Genomic DNA, 20963 nt, shown 5'->3' on the forward strand with positions numbered 1-20963 from the left:
CTGCCCTTGTGATAGAAGTTTTGAAGATAAAAAATGTGTACTATGTTGGTATCAAAACTTGAATTCAATAGAGGAGTGTTATGTCCATAACAAGTGGATTCTCATATTTCAATCTCTTGAGGCGTCAATAGCTGGTAACGTATTTAGGCTTTCTGTTTTACCCTATTATTTTATCAAACTGCCGGCATTTATATATTGTATGTCTTTGTAACATTCTTTTTATGTAAACAATTCACGGTACCACTTTTCTTATCTTAAATCTAAAATACTGTAAGTACTTTGGGCTCTAATTGTACATAATACTTGTTTAAAAAAGATTAACCGCATTTTCAAACACCTTTTGCTACATTGAGTGTTTTGTGTTAATTACATCTTTTTCTAGTAAACAGGGGACCAAGGACTCCTGAGTGTAAGACCTTAAATTATTCTTGGTGGTGGAAGCATAATTGGTGTAGCATGACGGGTTTTGGGGAGTAATTGCTAATTTTTAGTGCCTTGCAGGGAGTAGAGTGAGTCAGCTGGAGGGTTTAACCCCTTTCACATAGACAAGTCACGTGCACACAGGTATGGCGATTGTGACAATTAGTATTCCAGGTTTGACTATAACAACGGTTATTGCACTGCATAATTTTACATTTGTTGTTTTATTATTATTACTATTTTAATACTATTACTATAATATATTTATAAAGTGGCAACATATTCTGCAGTGCAGTACAAAGAGGATGTGAAGACAATAAAAATAAAATTAGAACATTAACACTGCTAAGAGGAGGGCCTGCTCATACCATCTTACAATATAAAAGGAACAGAGAGGAGAAACATAAGGTACAGTGGTAGTCCGCGCTTGCTATGTTTCGTAAAGTTGCTTGTGAATCAAGCAGGTGGACGCGCTTTTCTTAGTAACGGACAATAGGTAAGGGTGGCATTAGGGACACTAATGAGGATAGCATGATGTTCCATGGGTTTGCTTGATTTTGCAGGTACATTTTTTTCGATGTGTGAAGGGTGGGAAGAAGCTGATATTGGGGACTGTTCTGAAGGCAGGAGTGAAAATAGGCTATAAGGGAGGAAGAAAAGTAGATCATGGGCACAACATGGGGGGTCACGTGTAAATATTTAGGGTTGAGTTCTGAGATATAATGGACCAGTATGAGAGTTATTTATAGATGTAGTGTACAGCGCTTTAAAAACACACATAATTTTTCTTCCAAGTATATATCTACAGCCATTCAAGACCCATGCAGCTACTAAAACTTATTATTTCATAGTCCAGTGAATTCCCATTACAGTGTATTAGCAACTATTGCGTCTAAATTAAGCCTGAAATGGAGAGATGAAAACTCCTGTTAAAACAAAGTGGATAAAAAGATATATGTCTACTATATGGAATCTGAAGACAAGAGTTTTTTTATGATGGTATACTGTACATATTGTAATTTAGGAAACAATGATGGCCATCATCAAACAACGTTCACACTGTAAACACATTATGCTAGGAGTGGACAACTCCAGTCCTCAAGGGCCACCAACAGGCCAGGTTTTCAGGATATCCCTGCTTCAGCTAAGATGGCTCAGTCAACGACTGAAGCAGGGATATCCTGAAAACCTGACCTGTTAGTGGCTCTTGAGGACTGACATTGCCCAACCCATGCAATATGCAAACAAAAGATCTTTTCAAATCAAACTCTGTCTATTAAGCTCAACGTTTCTCAGCAGATGTTACCACTGATACCAACAACATTTCAGAGTTTTTGTTATTGTGTCATTCAAGTATTTTTTTTTTTAATATGTTTCTTTTATTTAAAGGAATCTTTTTGAACCCTTTTAGTGCCTAAGGCTGAGGCCCCAGTGTCAGCGCTGCACGCGCGCCTGCCAGGCTGGCGGCGCGTGCAGCTGTGATCCCCGGTCTGCGGTGAGCTGCAGGGGGAAAGACGGGGCGGGTGTGGCCCTGATGTCACCCGGCAGGTTCGCCCTCATGGGCTGAACCGCTGGGGGGCATGGCCAGCACTCCGTGCAAGTCCTGAACACATGGCGGCCAAGGCAGGTAGTGTGCCCGGCCCCATTGAGGGACGGTTCTTGTCCCTGCAGCGCACGTTGCAGCAGGCACCGGAGACCTCGCCTAAGGGGTTTGCGGCACCGGAGTGCCACAGCTCTCAGGCACATTGCAATCAAGTAATGCGACCACATGATGGCGACATCGTGACACCAACAGAGTCTCCTCTTCCAGTCTGATCGTGTTCATCGTTCCACAGGAACGCAGAACACCATCTTCCATACAAAATTATCAAAAGGCCATGACAGAGCTACTACGTGATGTGGCCCCTGGCGTGCCAGACCTCACGTTAGCTACGTCACGGGACATGCAAGGGATAAATATGGAATTATTTTTAAAAATTCGTAATGCATCCATTTTGGGGTCCAGCAGCTCAAAGTGAAAATGAAAAACCATAAGGTATGAAAATAGTGTGATTTTTTTTTTTTTTTTTTTCATGTGAATTTTGTCTAAACATTGTAGTGAAAGCGCTGTGATAGAAGTCTGGAACTGCAAGAAAAACTAGGTTAATCTGGTCAACCAACACGAGGTGAATGATTCTTAATGAAGCCCCCACACATCTCGATGGCTCATATTTTATATGTTGTGAAACATGTTCTCCTTGGGTGGGAAAATGAATGTGAAGCACATTGGGCAAGTGGCAATTGTGAGGTTTGCACTCGGCACAAGCTTCTTTTATTTTTCATAGGCACAGTGACCCAAGTACAATATTCACTGTATACCAGTGACCTTGTAATCAGGGCGCCGACAGATTTCCCGGGTACCCAGGACTAGAGTTGCCACCCACCCTGCCCCCCCCCCACACTTCCCCCCCCCCCACCCCCACACCCCGTGTCGGCAGTCTTGCAAGTCCCCCCATTTCACACCTCGCGAGCCCCCTTCTCTATTTTCCCCCCTCTTCCCATGTATTTCTCTCCCCCTTGCTCTTACCCCTTATCTAACTCTCTTACACCCCCTCTCTCCTCTCACTCTCCCCCCTCCATCAATTATCCCACTCTCACTCAATCCTACTTCCTCAATCCCATCTCCTCCAATTTATTTCCTCCCCTCCCCCCCTCCCCCCCCCCGGGCAACACACACAATCCCAGCCACCCCCCAAATACATACAAACCCCCCACACACCCCAAATACATACAATCTCCAATCCCCCAAATACATACAAACCACCCCACCCCCCAGATACATACCAAAAAAACTCCACCTCCCAAATACATACAAACCCCCCACACATCCCAAATACATACAATCTCCAATCCCCCAAATACATACAAACCACCCCACCCCCCAGATACATACCAAAAAAATTCCACCTCCCAAATACATACACAAAAAACCACCTCCAAATACATACAACCCCACCCCCCAAAATACATACACAAAAAGACCTACAGACTTACCTACCTTGGGGATGGTCTCAGGCCTCTGGTGCCCCGGCTCTTCCCCAGCTGTATGGGCCTGAGAGGAAAGCCCTGTTCGGGACAGTGAGGGGGGAGCTGGGTAGAGCTAGGCCTCTCGGCCCTTTTTGCCCAGCTGCCAGTCCTCACGTTGCCACTGAGACCTTGCTCTCCCAGGCTGCAGGCCTCCCTCACTGATACTAACACTGTCCCACCCTGAGCCTCTGACCTTCAATGCGTGCCGGGCCTTTCTGACGTCGGCGCAGAGGGCCTCTCTCTCATGCCGGTGCGCGCCGGAAGCTGGGCCCGCCGCGCGCAGATGTCAGAGAAACCCGGAGCATGCCGACGTCAGAGAGGCCCGGCACGCGTCGACGTCAGAGGCTTGGCGTGAGACAGTGTTAGTCAGTGAGGGAGGCCTCGCAGGTCGGGCCCAACTGCTTTTTCGGCTGCCGGGCCCCCCCGCAGCCACCGGGCCCAGGACACGTGACCCGCCTCTCCCCCAGTGTTGGCGGCCCTGATTGTAATATTAAATGATTACACAAACAACTTTGAATTTATTATAGAACTAAAGTGAGACAACCTAAAGGTGCATGTGTCTGCATTCTCTTTTTCATCTTAAAAAATAACTTTGTATAACGTTTTCATTTTCCTAGGAAGAACCCATCCAATGGTCAGGAGTCCTTAAAGAGACAGGGCTCAACGGCAGGAAGGCCTGTCACACTCACCCCACAAGCCCTTAAACACATATGGGTGCGTACCGCTCTCATAGAGAGAGTGCTAGATAAAGTTGTGCAATACATCGTAGATAATTCAAGGTAAGCACTAACCAGGACTATTTACTCATACCACTTCATTTTTTGTAATTTATCCTGTGTTTTTGGAGTACAGAGGGATTGATTTGTGTTACTCTTGGAATCATATGGTGACACATTTGAATTATTCCCTACAGTGTTCAAAATGACTGAAAGTAGTTATACAGTGCTGGATTTAAAAACAAGATCTATATTTATGGACTAGGTTGTTAAAACTAATTAAGCAAAATGAAGACTAAAACAGCAACAGGATTTCTAAAATAAATCCATCTTTATTTAAAGGAGCAGTCCATGCTATTTTTTTCTTTCATTTTTTTTTTTAAATACAGGATTGAAGCAGGGGGTCTCCAGAGCTGAACCCCATTTATTTCATCTCTGAGGACCCCCTGCGTCTGGAGATACTCACTCCCGAGCCCTGCAGTGTAAAACTCAGTTTAACATGGGCCGATGGGAAGCCGCACTGAATGATGTCACGGCTTCCTATTGGCCAGCAGGGCTCGGGAGCTTTGAAAAGCGGTCGTAATGTGAACTCTAGAGCGGCTTCCAGCACCCACTACAGAGGTGGGAAGCAGGGGGTCCCCGGAGCTGAAATTAATTGGGTTCAGCTACAGCTTGGATTATCTCTTTAAAAAGTAGAAGTATGTAAATAAAAACGTAGTGGTACTCTGGGTATGAAAATGTAAACAGTGGTATCACCATTAAAAGCACATTGCAAAAACATATCCTTCTATGCACTGACCATCAGCTGCCGGACATACTTATTGCCTTAGGTGCATCTCCTGCAGAGCTAGGCTGGGGGTCAAGTAAGCATTGTCCATATTGTGGTAAAGCTAGGTCAATGTAAAAGCAAAATGTGCCACCATTGTATACTGAAAGTTTTGACAATTTGTGATTTTCCTTAATTGTGTTATTTTTGTAATCAGCTCATCGCTGTATTGAGAACTAACAAGGTCTCCTATATTTCTCGCTGGATCTCTCTTCATCATGTCTAACAAGATGTTCACTATTATTGAGCTGAAACACTGTAATTGGCTAGAATTAGTACCAGTTAAAAAGCCCCCGTACCCGGCTCCAAAATTTGATGTAGGGGTTGCATGTTGCTGTTTGTTATTAGTGCTACAGTATGTTAATATACATTATCATAGAAGAAGTTCAGGCTATTATTAAATAAGGTTTCCTGGCACTGCAGAGCACTTCAGCATGACGGCCTGCTATTTGTATACTTTTTAACAACTACAGAGCCTAAGGCAAACAGGTTAAGAAAAAAATAATGTATATTTATTTCAATAATGGTATGTGTAAAAAAATCTATTTAATTCCGACAGGATCACCATGTAACTTATATAGAGCCACCTCTTGGCAACTAAGTTCTGTTATTACCTAGTGACTGTCACGGTAGACCAGGTCTTTTAACACATTTATATTTTCGGGATCATTCAATAGGCAAAACAAGGTAGTGAAATAAAATGGGGTTTATTTGGATAAAACCTCAGAAATACAACAAAACACAAAATACAGAAATACGCACTTACTGGGGTCTGGGGTGTGAGATCTAGCATCTCCTAGGTGCAGGGCGCCTGCTTGTAAGGGCTTACCCTGATCGGAACCTTGTTCCGGACGTCCTGGACTGAGATTCCGCAGAAAATCCTGACCGGGACCTAGTCTTCATAGTCCTGGAACTATTTTCGGCAAGAAATCCTGACCACGACAGCTACTTCGATTTGTAGAACTTGGCCGCAAAAGACAGGACATAGTCACTGTGAGGCAGGCTTTTCTACAGTAGCTTCAAAATGAAGCCGGTTGCTCTGCTATTTCGAACAGAGCAACTTTGAAAATCCCGCCCTAGCTTCATCGACTCAAGTCACGGGATGGTCTGGTTCTCTGACTCGGCCATCTCTTTACATACACCCCGCTAAGCTATCCTTAGCATGGAGGCAGGAGGAGTGATTAATCAGAGTGTTGGAATTGCTCCCCGCAGGTTTCAGTGGTAACCAGAGGGCTTAACCTTTATTAGATAGCCTGGTTACCCCCTCCCGTTACAATAACCTCATTTTGGTTATCATTTATGCACTTATAGTTGGAACTGATGTTCCCCCTAACATTGCATATCAACTAAAGGCTGTTCAGGTTACCACAGAGATGGGTACAGTATAAATGTGGCAGAGAGGCACAAAGGCACTTATTTATAAAGGTGCACTCAGGGGTCTGTTAACCCCACTGAATGCACCTTTTATAATAGGTGTCTTTGCATCTCTCTACCACATTCATTTTGTATACATTTCTCACACCTGTTAAGGTGCACCTCCCCCATTTGAGGATAGTGTGGGCTTCATTATCAACAGACTCTTTAGCATTTCAGTAAGTGTAATGCTCAGGGGACTACAGTGTGGAGGTTGTGTAGCACAGAGATGGGACCTAATGTTATTTAGGTCATAGCTAAATTTTGCTTTAGCTCACTCCAGAGCATGAAATATGGGTTTTGATGGGTGAAAGAGGGAGACTCCCTTAGCATATTTCCCAGGTAGTTCAGGTGCGCTTCTTTTTGTGCACAGGTGTCATTGGGAGCGACTGCAGGGCTGGAGTCTAGTTGCTGGGAATGGGCTAGCAGGAGTTGACAGACAGTCAAACTCCAGAGACTAGCAATGATCCAGAGACAGCCAGTAGGCAACAGTGGTCAGAGGACAGGCAATGGTCAGCGGCAGGCAACAGCAATGGTCAGAGGTTAGGCGGTGATCAGTGGAAAGGCAATAGTCAGTGGTAGTCAGTGGACAGGTAATGGTCAGCAGCAGGCAGGTAGCAGTGGTCAGTGGACAGGCCGGGTTGTGGATAGGAGAGAAGCAACATAGTTAAGATCTGGATAGGGTCCGGTACACGAAGAGACAGCAAACGGGATGTAGACAACAACCTTGATCTCCAACAGAATCCTCAATAATAAGGCAACCAGGAAGAGAACGTAGAAGTTTATAAAGGCCTTGCTGCTGATAGTGAACATATGTCAGTCATGAGGCACTCTGCAGCCTCAGAAAGATCTCTGCAGGAACATCAATAGGTAAGCAACAGTCCTGGTGGCAGATAGGTAGAACTCCAGACTGGGAATGCAGAGACCAGCGTACAGGACACACCAAGCACACCCTGACAACAGGTCACATACTGACTAAAGGTGTGTATATAGCACTTGTGAGTCTTTGTTTACAACATATGCCTGCAGGGAAAACTTGGTATAAACAACTTGGTGCTGGATGCTGCACCCAATCAGTGAGGAGTGGGCTTCATGTCATTGTGGCATTCCCCTTACTGATTGGCTAGATGATGCAGGCAGTGGCCATTTTGATTTCGTTTTGGACCAAGAAAACTGACCTCCATTTCTTCCTGGAATGGGTACTTCTAGGTTATAGGTCAAGTGAACCAGGCTCGGGTAAGAATTAAAAAAAATATGTCAGGCAAATGCCCTTGTAAAGTCGTGGCAGATTTACCATGTAACCTAGTTGTATGAGAATACAGCAGGAAGACTGATGTGACTATGAACCTTTTTTAATTTCTTTTTTTCTTCCACAGCAAATATTATGAGAAGGAATCTTTAATTTCTGATCCAGTTTGCGGTTCAATTTTGGCTTCTCTTTTGGGTAAGGTTTTGTAAGATATTTTCTCGTCAAGTTCACAACTAGATGTTAGTTACATTATTATCTGTATTGCACCTCAAATACTCTGTGTTTTCCAAGAATTGCCACCTCCAGCCAGCAGGGACAGTTTGGAGACCTAAGCTACTTATCTCCAGCAAAGCAGCGGGGGAGGGGGATGTAGTATGATAACTCAGGGGATAGATGCAAGGTGTGTCTCACAGAGTCTCATTAACAATATAAGCATAATCCTGGGCTATCGTTGGCCAGACACTGTTTTTCAATCTCAGGTCTATGCTTTTTGGAGTTAACACCATCACCAGGTGCTCCTCTCCTCAAGAGGCGTTGTGATCAGTTTACACAGGAACATTTAATACATTAATTCAGTTGACCCTTCTGTTTGATATTTCAGGACAGCAGTTGAAATACAGTCACTTATTTTCAGCCTTTGGGAATACATTGATGCCTATTCTGCACTAAGCTGCAGCTTACCTACTTTATGGTGTTATTGATAATACAAAAGGGCTGTGTGAAATACAAAACCCTTGTAGCTGACATTGCAGTCCTGCCTGGCATAATATAGAGGACATAAAGAACAAAATGTACTCTTTAATGAATATTCAAAATGGGATTGCCATGTCTGAACCACCTCTGTGGCAAAAATAAGTTTAATTGTTAATATAAATAATTAATTCAGTGACTTTGGTGTGCAAGGACATCCTCTGTTTCTTGTGAATGCTATAGGTGCTTAGGACATACCTCATTGTTCTTTCAAAACAATATTTTATGGGAAGATAAATGTGCTACTCCGTATATATAATATGTTTTAATTTTAAATGCAATAATAGCCTCTCTTACACAATAATGTCATGACATGTGTTGCCTTAAAGTATTAAAAATAGAAAATCAGGCAGCACTCCTATGGTCTTGTGTCATAAATATAATGAATTAATTAATCCATAAACGATCAATGTTCCGATCCCACTTTTAAGGTCCAAAGTGGGACCAAAATGTTGATCGATTATGGATTCATAAATTCATTATATTTTTGACTGAGACCAGAGGCGTGCTGCCTGATTTTCTATTTCTGATGGTACTTCCATAACCGTGGAGTGACATGCACGTGTTTCAAGATAAGTATCCGTTTTTGTGAGTGCTCCTCTCTACACTTTTTTGCTTTACCTTAAAGTATTAGAACTTATTTTAGGAGTGAGAATGTTTGTTTGACAGATAATTCCACCCTATATATTTCTACTCTAGGAGCCATTATCTTTGCACTAAATAGGGTTGCCTCTTTGTTTAAATAAAGGATATGTAAGGAAAGTTTTGAAAAACCCAAACTGTTTTAATTGTTAGTCAGAAATTATTTTTGTTGGATTGAAATTCTGCATTTAAGATGTAAGTATCCAGCGTTATTTACTTACCATTTTTGACTTCTAGTGGGGCCATGTGCATTAGAATACACAAAGCTGAAGACAGCTGATCACTACTGGACAGATCCCTCCGCCGATGAGCTGGTGCAGAGACACAGGATCCATGGAGCTCACTGCCGACAAGACTCGCCCTGCAAACGCCCAGCTCTGGGTGTAGGTATCCAGCTCTCCCGAGGGTTGAACTGCAAAACCAAGGTCTAAAAATATTACTAGATCTATTTCCTACATGAAACCACTGCTGCAACTGGATGTTCACATGACTACTGATTTTTTTTTTTATCATGCTCTTTCTTTTTGAATTATCACATCACTGTAACAGGACCGACTGCAAAACAGAACAGGCCAATACATTGGGATTTTCTCACCACTTGTTTAGGGAGTGTAAATATGGAACCGAATGCCGTAAGAAAATACATTGTGAGCATTTCGGGGAAACAGGATACTTTCATAGGATGAAATGTTGCAGTTTCTTGTCACTGTCAGTATATGTATATTCTGCAAGTGGTAATATAACCATAATTTGAAAGGCTAAAGATATGTCTTTGCTCATTGTCTTTTGTTTTATAAGAAAGAATCCAGGTAAAAGTTCAAACAAAAATTCATTTTTTTAAGATTAGAGGAGGAAGTTTTGAAGCATTTGCTATAATTTTTTGTACACTTGTGTAGCAACCCCCTCAGGGGTTCCGCGGCCGCCAGGGGGGGGAGAGCTGAGATAGCTCTCCCATGCTGTCCCAGGCCCAGTGGCGCAGCGGCACCCCACATAATAGTGACCCGGAGCTCAGCAGCAGCAGCCGCCCGGTCACTGCTGTCCTTCCTCTCTCTGCTCCGGTCGGCACCGGAAGTCGCGTCAACTTACGGCTGACAAGAGGGAGTGGAAGGATCGGGTAAGAGCTTGTGCATGCTCTCAGCAGAGTGTGAGTGCAAGTGGAAGAGCATGTGTGTGTGTGTGTGTGTGAGTAAGTGGTAGTGTGTGTGTGTGTGTGTGTGTGTGTGTGTGTGTGTGTGTGTGTGTGTGTGTGTGTGTGTGTGTGTGTGTGTGTGTGTGTGTGTGTGTGTGTGTGTGTGTGTGTGTGTGTGTGTGTAAGTGGGAGAGCTTGTGGGAGTGTGTTTGGGAGTAAGTGGGAATGTGTGCGTGTGCGTGCGTGCGTGTGTGTGTGAGTAAGTGGGAATGTGTGTGTGTGTGTATAACTGAGAGTGTGAGGGGGAGAGGGAGAATAAGGTGGAGACACGAGAGACGGAGGGGGGGGGCAAGAGATGGGGGTTGCGGTTTGGGGTTCCACAGAATTTCACAATTGAATTCTGGGGTTCCCTAACCAAAAAAGGTTGAAAAACTCTGGTCTAGGAGAAGTGTAAATTAGCAGTAACAGTTCTTTATTGAGGAAATTATAGTGCAGAGAGTTTTCTAAACCTCGGGAGGTCTTTTCTGCAAGTGTATTATCATGTACTCCTATACTAGACTATAATGTAATCTATGAAGAACTCTCCTCTTTAGTCCCCTAAAAGGAATCACAATCTACAGCAAGTATTAAAATGTGCATGACATGTATGCTTTCTAACTCTTCCTGTTGTTTCTTAGTCAAAACTGGGGTAAAGAAAGCCAAATAATCAACTTTAATACTTTCATTCTTAAATTGCCTCTCTTAGGGGCACCTTTACAACGTGCTGGTATGGGTTAACATACACGTTACGGTGTTAACGCCCATAGACTTCAATGGGAGTTAATGCCAGAACAGGTGCGGTAACCCATACTGGTACTTGATAATTGTGCCATTTAGTCTCAATTTAACAGCATTACATTTCTGTTGAGATTGACATATAGCTCCCAATATAGATAATCATGCAGCTCTTAATGAAAAGTTAAATACACTATACAGCTATAGGATAAGTAGTGCGCAAGAATAATGTGCTTGTTGGGATGGCAGGGGAAAAGATTTGTTTGCTATCCCTGTGCAAAAAAAAAAAAAAAAAGAAATATATATATATTTTACTATTAATCTTTCATTTTATGTCTTGATCACATTCTTCTTCGCTAAATTCTGTAATTGCTTACTATTGTAGAAAAAAATATTTATTTATTCTAGCCTCTTTCAACTGGCTATAATTGTCTATAATAATAAAAGAGTCTGTCTGTCTCTCTGTCAGGGCCATAGTTCCAAGACCGTGAAACCTAAAGACCTAAAACTTTGCATGTATACTAAGTGGACCCTAAGAGTGTGCACCTCTTCTTCTTCTTTTTATTGAAACACGTTAATTCTATGGAGATATTAACATTTATCTGACAAGCAAGTCCACCAGTGGGTGTTGTACTTGGTAGGCTATGTATCTGGCACGTGACATCATAATGCGCATAGCCTGGTGGCAGATACGGAGAGTCCGATAGCTATAAAGTTTACACAGAAAGCAGACGAAGAAAGAGAAGGTCAGTCGACACGTGAGGAGAAAGCAAGAATGCCGCCGAAGGAGAGAGGCGGAAAGAATTGGGGACATCATAAGGTATTAAAGGAAAGTGATGGGAGGGATAGAGATGAGCGGAGGAGAGAGATGAGAGAGAGGGGAGAGGGATGATGGAGAAAGGGAGGGATAGAAGAGGGTAAGGAAGCTGAGAGGAGGAGGGGAAAGGCGGGAGAAAGGAAGGGAGAGAGGGAGACCTGTGCAAAGTCAGGCTTAATGACACCAGAGTACTGCAACCTATGCAAAGTCAGGCACATTATCTAGTTTTTTATTAAACTGCTTGAAAACCCAAATGCCTTTGCTGCCCTTTTTAACATACAGTAGCTACTCTGTTCACTTTGAAGCTGTCCATGGTTCTGAAACAAGACTGTGCTGATCGTCTCGCAGGTTATGAGCAGGCTAATTTGTCCACCAGTATTGCCTTTGTTTTGTGCTGGAGCATACATTTATTAGAAAACATGAATAGCCTTAAAGACCTGGAGATTTCAGGCAATATTTACCGAACTGTGCTAAAATCTAAGGCAGTATACATCCCATTCACTTGAAGGTGCCTTATAGGATTGCACCTCTCAACAAAGAGAACTTTATCTCTGTCATTTAGGGTCCTATTAAATATACTCCGAAGTGGCGACAAAACAAATGTGAAAAACTGGAGAAGCTGTCTTCTCCAAATTCAATAAAGGGTGAACAGATAACCCCAAGCAAACTAGAGGAAAAAATGTACTGGACTGTTAGCTGAATTGAAAATTACAATTGAAAGGGGCTTTGAAAAAGTAACTATTCACCCTATGTCATTTTTTCTGGGTAAATTATCAGGGGGTTTTGGGGGGGTTTGCGGCTAGTCTAGGATGCCAAACCAACCCAATTCGGAAATCTATATGGCGTACACTGTGCGAAAAACCTAATTGGAAACACTGAACTAATTGAAAACAGCATTAAACAGATATAAAAATCACACTATGATTAATCCTTTAGTAACAATAGGGGTCAAGAAGGCATGTGTGGAAGAAACGAAGTCCACTCTGATTTTAGGTAAAGCAATCTATTGAAAACTTTAATATTGCTTCAGCTGCAAGCAAGAGTGGCATTTACATACTGTACAGTCAAACCTTCCTGGCACAGGGTGATTTTGATGTGTATCACTGTCGCCCTGAAGACCATACCAACAGAGTTATTTAAGATATTGTCTAATTTATTTCTATGTTAATATTCAGACACATTTATACATTATGGTACACTAGTATATATTGAAAGTATTCATAGTACTGGTCAACTGTAGTCTTTTTGAGTTATTTATGTTTTATTTTATTTAAAAAAGGATTTTTCCTGATTTCGAACCAGTGGATCTGTTTCTTTAAATGGATAGTTCTATTAGCATTTTTTTCCCCCATCAATAGCATGGCAATTACGGACTATTAAAGAGCCTGTTATGGGACACCTCCTTAATCCCTTAAATCGCATTCCCATGACGAAACGCGTAGGGCACTTTTGTGACGTCACCAAACAGACTGTCAGAGAGACGCAGAGATTACCTGTGGTTGGACAAACCTACTGGGAACATTTGCTTACAGCAGCTTGATGGTTCAGAAAGGACTTGTGATTGGCATTGCACCTGCATGCTATGATATGCAGCTTTCTAGGACTCTAGCTGCATATGCTACATCATACATCTGTGTTCCTGACCCAGATGAGTACTCTGCTGTGGTTACCATGACTATTAATATCGTAAAGCTTGATGTTTATCTATCCTGGTTCATCAAGCAAAGAAGCTGCCTCCATCTTCACCTTATATTTTGAAGCACCACCGATTTTTGTTTTTTCTTGCATAGGTTGCATATACTGATCCAAGGATCCAGGCAAAGGAAGACACCGCACATTGCAGGAAGGTTGAAAATTCACATAGACCAACAATTCAGTCCCCAAGACAGGACCTTCATCAGGGAGGTGCTAACATGTGGAAGCTGTGACACAAACTAAATACTAGGCAGGCAGGTAGTGCAATCCTGCACCAAAATAGCTAATCTGTGGGGTCACAGGACAGTAGTGTGGTTTCCAAGCAACAGATTGACTCCAAATCAGCATGCAGGCACAGTGCTACTGTGTGGTTGCCAAGCAACAGCTTGACAACAAACTAACGTGCAGACACAGCCGGTTCTTGAGCTACTCGCTCAAAAAATGGAGCCTTGCCTCAGTGCATACTGCACCGACACACTTTATTCGAGCAAATACCCGGTATGTACCTGGCAGATACCTGGAATGCGCCGCTCCTCACCTCTGACAAGCCCCGTTGCATTTGCCTTCCCAGCCTGGGTTCATGCCTGGCTGATGGGCGGCTGATCTGTTAAATGATAATGATTAGGATTTAATAGGCTGCAATGCTTCGCGTGTCTACCAGATGGCATAAATTCCTGAATTGTAATGCAGTATATATATATATATACTGTGCAGTATTGCAGCCAGCGGGAATAAAATGCTTCAATCCCTGTCTGGAAAATAACCCAATGCACTCGGGCAGAAAACAGTCACAAACCTCAATACACCCGGGTATACCCGAATTCGTGGGACTAGCCGAGCTCGAATAAAGTGTGTCGCCAGTGTATACAGTAAAATTGATGTGAATTTGTCAAATGAACAACAAAATGTACAGAGGGAATATAGACAAGAGACAAAAGTGTTAAACTGTAAAAACAGATACAGTAATTGTGTTGCAGTCACAACACAGCAGTCAATATAGGATATGATTACAGCAACGTAGTAAAATATTGCATGTATTGCAATCCTGTTAGTCTGTGTTTTTTTTACGTTAAAGACATCCATTGATCTGCGTCCCATCTATCGCCTAGTATCTCCTGATACAGAGGAATGTCTAGTATCAACAGTGCTTCACTGCTTGACCACCTCATGGCAGTCGGGAGTAGGGCCAGCTGTGGATCCTTCAAAGGAGCTGATCCAACTATTCCTTGGGGCTACGCATTGTGGAGCCCCCTCAAGGTATAGACTGCTACTATATGAACTCAGAGAGTAGCAGGGGGCCATTATTAGGGCCACTCTCTAATCTGGATCTAATCTGGATGCTTTCCCTAACTCTCAAACAATAAAAAGGGGATCCTTAGCCTATATATACACTGAACACATACATAGTATATACAGTGAGGTCCCACCTCTGTGTCCCCTCCAGGGAGCTGACCTTCAAGAAGCCTCTCCCCTCTAAGCTCCCATGATGTTACTATTACTAGGCAGAAGAGGGCATTGCTAGGGTTCCGCCAAGTCACCATGTGATGGGAAAGGGGCATTATTTTGTGTGAGCCCACACAGTTAACCCCTTAAAGCCACAGTAATCCCAAAGGGGGTTACATACAGTACAGCAAATGTTTCACACAGCATCTAAGTAAACTAGGGGCACATACCGCTTACTCCATAGGTCGGTCTATTTCCACACTTCTTGTTAGGTTCCTATCCAGACGACAAAGGCCATGGTGTTTTATCACTGTTTGCAGCATGCGAAGGTGCTGCAGCCAGGAATGATCCACAGATAATTGTAAATCAGTAACATTAATCCAGGGTTATGAACATCACTCTAAGTCGGGCAACCACCATATTTTTTTGTATTTAAATCCATGTCCTGTGTAGTAGCTGTCTGGAATGAGAATGGCACTAGCAAGCCTCATCTCTTGCTCTGCTCCACGATTTTGTGGTTTGACACATGTGACATACATGAGTATAGAGTTTAGACAGCTACTACGCAAGACATGGACTTAAGTACAGAATATATGGGAGTTTGCTCGACTTGGAGTGATAGTCATAACCCTGAATTGACCATTATCTGTGGATCATTCCTGGCTGCAGCACCTCTGCATGCTGCAAACAGTGATCATACACCATGGCCTTTGTGGTCTGGATAGGAACCTAACCGTGATGTTAGAGACTGACCTATGGAGTCTGCAGTATGTGACCCCCTAGTTAATTTAGATTCTGTGTGAGACATTTGCTGTATGTGTAAATTCCATATAAATGGCAATACATGGGACTTGGATTGATGTACTTGTACTGTATGCCTATTGTCTATGAAAACCACAGGCAAAAAGGATTATAACATTACACTAAGTACTTGAGACATGAGGTCTTTCAATGGCTAGGGTGCTATTCTTGCAGCACTAGACTCTGATGTGCAGTTATTATCCTGTCTGTTTGCCAGCAGCATTTGCTGCCAGATCATCTGGACATTGTGTTAGATAATTGTTAGATATGCCATGATGCACTGTTGACACTCGACTTTCCTCCGTATTAGGAGATACTAGAAGATAGATGGGATGCGGATAGATGGATGTCCTTAACTTAAGAAAACCACAGACGAACAGGATTGCAATGCATGCAATATTTTACTATGTTACTATAATGCATTGGTTGTTTTACCCATTGTGCCTACACTTACCTTTGACAGTTTGTGTACACTTGTTATTTACTGTCTATTTTTACACAGTTTTCTCACACTTTTGTCTCTTATCTATATTCCCTCTCTGCTTTTTGTTGTTTATTTCACACGTTCACATCGATTTTGTGTGCACTGAGGCAAGGCTCCGTTTTTGAGTCTGCCTGAACCAGCAAGTACTATGCCTGCACGTTGGTTTGTTGGCAAGCTGTGCACGCAATGTCTTGTATATAATGTATACCCTGCTCATTTTTGTAACTGTATCTGTAAACATGTATTATTTGTCTTAACTCTGTGCCCAGGACATACGTGAAAACGAGAGGTAACTCTCAATGTATTACTTCCTGGTAAAACATTTTATAAATAAATAATAAATAAACCACACAGTAGCACTGTGCCTGACTGCTGATGTGTTGTCAAGCTGTTGCTTGGCAACCACACTACTGTTCCGTGACCCCTGAGATTAGCTGTTTTATTGCAGGATTGCATTTCCTGCCTGCCTAGTATTTAGTTTGTGTCACAGCTTCCACATGTTAGCACTGCCCTGATGAAGGTCCTGTTTTGGGAACCGAAACATTGGTCTATGTGAATGAATATTAATATACTTTTTTGCCACCTACCCGCAATGTGCTGTTTCTTCTTTTACCCGGATTCATTCTTTTTCCTGCCGTTTCAGGTCAATCCCAGCATACAGCTCCTTATGTCTTTGAGTTGACTGAAGCTTCTGAATTATCTTTGCATTTAGGGTCCAAGTTTCACATCCATACATAAGCACAGTCAGAATACGCTGGTCGAACACTTAACTCTTGAGGTACAGTGGAAGGTTCTCTTGGAAGATTGTCTTGTTTCTTCCAAGTGTTATCTTCTTTCCCCTTTCGATTTCATTCAAAAGGTTGAGAGCACAGACAAAACTGGAGGGACTTCATACGTTTTTCATTATTGTTTGTTAAATTATCGCTGTGCAATTTGAGCAAGTTGAAGCAAAGTTGAAATTCTCTGCTGTTATTCTTCAGGTTCTTGATGTTTTTGTCTACTTTTAGTTTTTCTTCTTTCCATCTTCGCATTAAGATGTAATTTGCAGCAAACCAATCTTTGATCACTTGTTGTGTCAAAGCAGGTAAAGACTGCAGTCTTCAATTACGTGTTTCTTGTTAGCTACTGTAGAATATAGTCCGTTTCATTCTTGAAACTTCTACGTCATTAATTAATTTTTCAAGAGGTATCCAAATAGAAAGAAATGTGGAATGGACCCAATGGAATCAAGAAATATATATTTGTATGTACAGTATACAGATGTAGCAAGACTTACTGTGGTGCTGGGGATCTGTGTCTGTCACAATGGCACTTCGGGGGTCCATGATTTTGGATTGGACCCTCCGCAGCGTTAATCCACTTGGGTCGCAATTGCGGGACTGATCGCAGGGCTTCGACAAGACAAATAGTAAGTCTTGCTACATCTATATGTTTTTAGATGTATTTATATTTATATATACAGATGTAGCAGGTGTTATTACACTCCCTGGAGCACGCCAGCAGGTACAATAAAGTGTTATCCCCGTCCCATTTTCATGCGAGGCTAATGCAGATACAATGTTGTCTGCTGACGCATTCTGTGTCCCATTGCAATGCGCTAGCGGGAGCATTAACACCTGCTCCATATATATTTATATGTATGTATATATTATATTATGTACGTATATATATTTCCCTCAAATCCTAATCTTATTGCCTCAAAGAGGCTGGAAGGTGGCAACAGGTGTACAGCTAAATGTATGTCAGCACTTATGCTGGTAGGTTTAACCATACTATGAAAGCTTGAGAGGCTAAAGTGGGAAAGGTACTGGCCAACACACTAAGTGGATCAGCCTGACAAGTAAGGCCTCATCCCCCAAATATGGAACACACCAAAATGCAATCGCCCTCATTCTCCTGAGACTGGCTTGCCCCTGGGCTGGACAGTGTCCAGGAAAAGGTATGAAGCCAGAGAGGGACAAGAATTCCTGGAGGTTAAACAAAAGCTTTAATTCAAACCTAAATCAGGCTACCTACAACGGCCGAACTCTCCAGTAAAGCAGCACTCCAGGAACTAGAAGATGAACTTGAAAAGATGACAATGGGTTATTGTTGGTCTTAGTAAAGTACAGTTAGAACAAAAGATGAAGGCCTTATTGAGCTCACAAACGGACACCTAGTCTGATAGAGAGGTACAGAAAATGGAACAATCAGTGGAGTAGGCTTTATTGTTAACAAGAGATGAGAAACAACTTAGTGGCGTATGAAAGCTCATTGGAAAGAGCAGCCAGAATCGTCATTCAGTTGACAAAGATTCAGGCCTCAAATAATCCAAGTGTACAGGTATGTCCCAACATCAAGTCACACGGACAATGAAGTGGAAGACTTTTACCATGAAATCAACCAACTTAACAACAAAGGAAATTGTCACCTCAAGATCATTACGGGAGATTTCAGTGCAAAGATTGGTGCTTAACAGAAAGATGAAGCATCAGTTGGTAAGTATTGTTACGTAACAGGAATTAACGTGGAGACAGATTGGTAGAATTTGCAGAATGTGAAAACTTATACATCATGAAATCATTCTTCAAGAAGAATCCAAATAGAAAATAGACATGGAATGGACCCAATGGAATCAAGAATTAAATGTACTATATCCTACCTAACCAGACTGCACGGTCCTTAATTGTTTTGACACAAGAAGTGATCACTGATTGATTTGCTGCAAATTACATATAAATGCGAAGAGGGGAAGAATAAAACTGATTAAAAGGAGACAAAAACAATCAACATCAATAACCTCAAGGACAACAGCATGCTGAGACAAAGCAATTACTGAGAAGACGACAATAAATGAAGCAATCCCAAAATGCAAGAGCAAGAATTAAGTATATAGGGCTGTGCAAGACAATCCGTAAAGGTATAACTGGAGATGTAAGAAAATCTAACTGTGATATGGTGAAGACTATCGACAATAAAAGCTTAAAGAGATGAAGCAGCGCCCTATGATTGGGAAGAAGCAAAGCCTTGATCTCAAACAATACAATGGATGAACAATAATAGACTGTACACTTATCATAAAGGGAGTGGAGAACTTCCATATTAAATTATAGGAGAACACAGATAACACATGGTATAGCGCAGCAGAGGATGAGCGAGAAGAAATTACCAATAATGTACAGCGCGTCCTCCCAGAAGAAGTGTCAAAAGCAATAAAATCCTTGAAGAATTGGAAGTCTCCTGGGGAAGATGAAATTACAACTGAAATCTTGCAAGAAGCTGTGGAAGAAAATCTTTACAAAACCCTTTACGTGCTGCGTGACGAATAGGAGCATTCCAGCACAATGGAGCGATGCCATGGTTATCCTCATCCACAAGAAAGGAGACAAAGAAGACCTCAAGAACTGCACATCTATCAGCCTATTTCCAATCACTTACAAAAAATGTATGAAGATACTCCCTAATTGGCTTCAACATACCCTGGACTTCGCCCAACAAGCACGATTTTGTAATGGATACAACACAATGGACCACATTCAAACCGTACAAGACATTATTTCCCAAAGTAATAAATATGATTTACCACTCAATTTACGATTTGTAGTTTACAAAAAAGCCTTTGATTCTGTCTACACCTCAGCTGTTCTAAATGCATTAAGAAGACAACTCTGAAGAAGCGTTCATTGATATTATAAAGTACGTTTATGAGAATGCTGCATCAACCATTAGATTACATTAAGTTACCAGCAAGATAAGAATCAGAGAGAGAGTGCCGCAGGAAGACACCATATCACCAATGCTTTTCACAGAAACACTTGAAGAATTGTTCAAGACATTGGATTGGGAAGAAAAAGGAAACAAAATCAACGATAAATACTTGAGAATGAAGATGGGATGGAGCTCATTTGGAAGAAACAAGACAATCTTTCAAGGGAACCTTCCACTATGCCTCAAGAGGAAAAAAAATTTCACCAGTGCCCGTGCTCATGTGTGGATATGAAACTTGAACCCTAAATGTGAAGATAATTCAAAAGCCTTAGACAACTCAAATAAGTATGGAGAGATGTATGCTGGGTATTACACGAAGAGACAAAAAAAGAATGAATGGCTTCAAAACCAACATCATCATGTAACGCCTGTTTGCCCGCAGACCTGGCTAGACCCCAGTACTGAGGTGGGAAAGGTATGATACCACACACCCACAGCAGTGGGAGCAAGCCCGGAGTGTGGTATAGCGTAGCTGGGCCTGTAGGAAGAGTTGTTAGTTTATACTTGCAACGCTTGGGGATGTCCGTAAGAATAGTTGTGTCCGTGTGCCAATGTTCAGGAGTCCAGAGGTTAGAATCGTCAGAGTGTAAGCCAGGTCCTAGGAAGCCAGAGGTAAGCAAAGTAGTATGCGTAGCAGGGTTCAAAGGGATACCAGAGAGCAGAGTAGTCCAGGACAAGCAGGGGTCAAAGCCAGGGAAATCCAAGATAACACAGAAACAACAGGAACACAGAGGGAGCACAGCATAGGTCAGGTACACACAGGGAAACAGGAACTATGCAGAGCGAGGAAGAAGTGGACAGACAGGGGTTATAAAGGAGGGCATACCAATAGGAGAGAGGGGAGGAGTAGAGAGAGAAGTGGGAGACGACAGGGATAGGAAAGGGAGAGAAGAGGAGGAGACAGAAGGGGCAGTCAGGGGAATGGCCTGGAGGGCTTGGGAGGCGGAGACATGGGGAACAGGATAAGAAGAGCATGTGCGCGCGCCCTCTG

General features: G+C 42.4%; 1 protein-coding gene across 11 annotated transcripts in view; it reads left to right on the top strand.

Moving 5' to 3' along the window:
- Nucleotides 1-20963, top strand: part of SGSM2 (small G protein signaling modulator 2) — a 348102-nt gene that overhangs the window by 246200 nt on the left and 80939 nt on the right. For 6 of the 11 annotated variants that reach the window (XM_075594354.1, XM_075594353.1, XM_075594358.1 and 3 more), the window contains exons 4-6: nt 4104-4265; nt 7818-7885; nt 9320-9507. In XM_075594354.1, coding sequence (XP_075450469.1) covers nt 4104-4265; nt 7818-7885; nt 9320-9507 — 418 coding nt within the window. The remainder of the gene's footprint in view (nt 1-4103; nt 4266-7817; nt 7886-9319; nt 9508-20963) is intronic. The other 5 variants (XM_075594356.1, XM_075594360.1, XM_075594361.1 and 2 more) reach the window with 1 other exon arrangement.

The sequence above is a fragment of the Ascaphus truei genome, chromosome 3 (assembly GCF_040206685.1).
Source record: "Ascaphus truei isolate aAscTru1 chromosome 3, aAscTru1.hap1, whole genome shotgun sequence".
NCBI classification, from domain to species: Eukaryota; Metazoa; Chordata; class Amphibia; order Anura; family Ascaphidae; genus Ascaphus; species Ascaphus truei.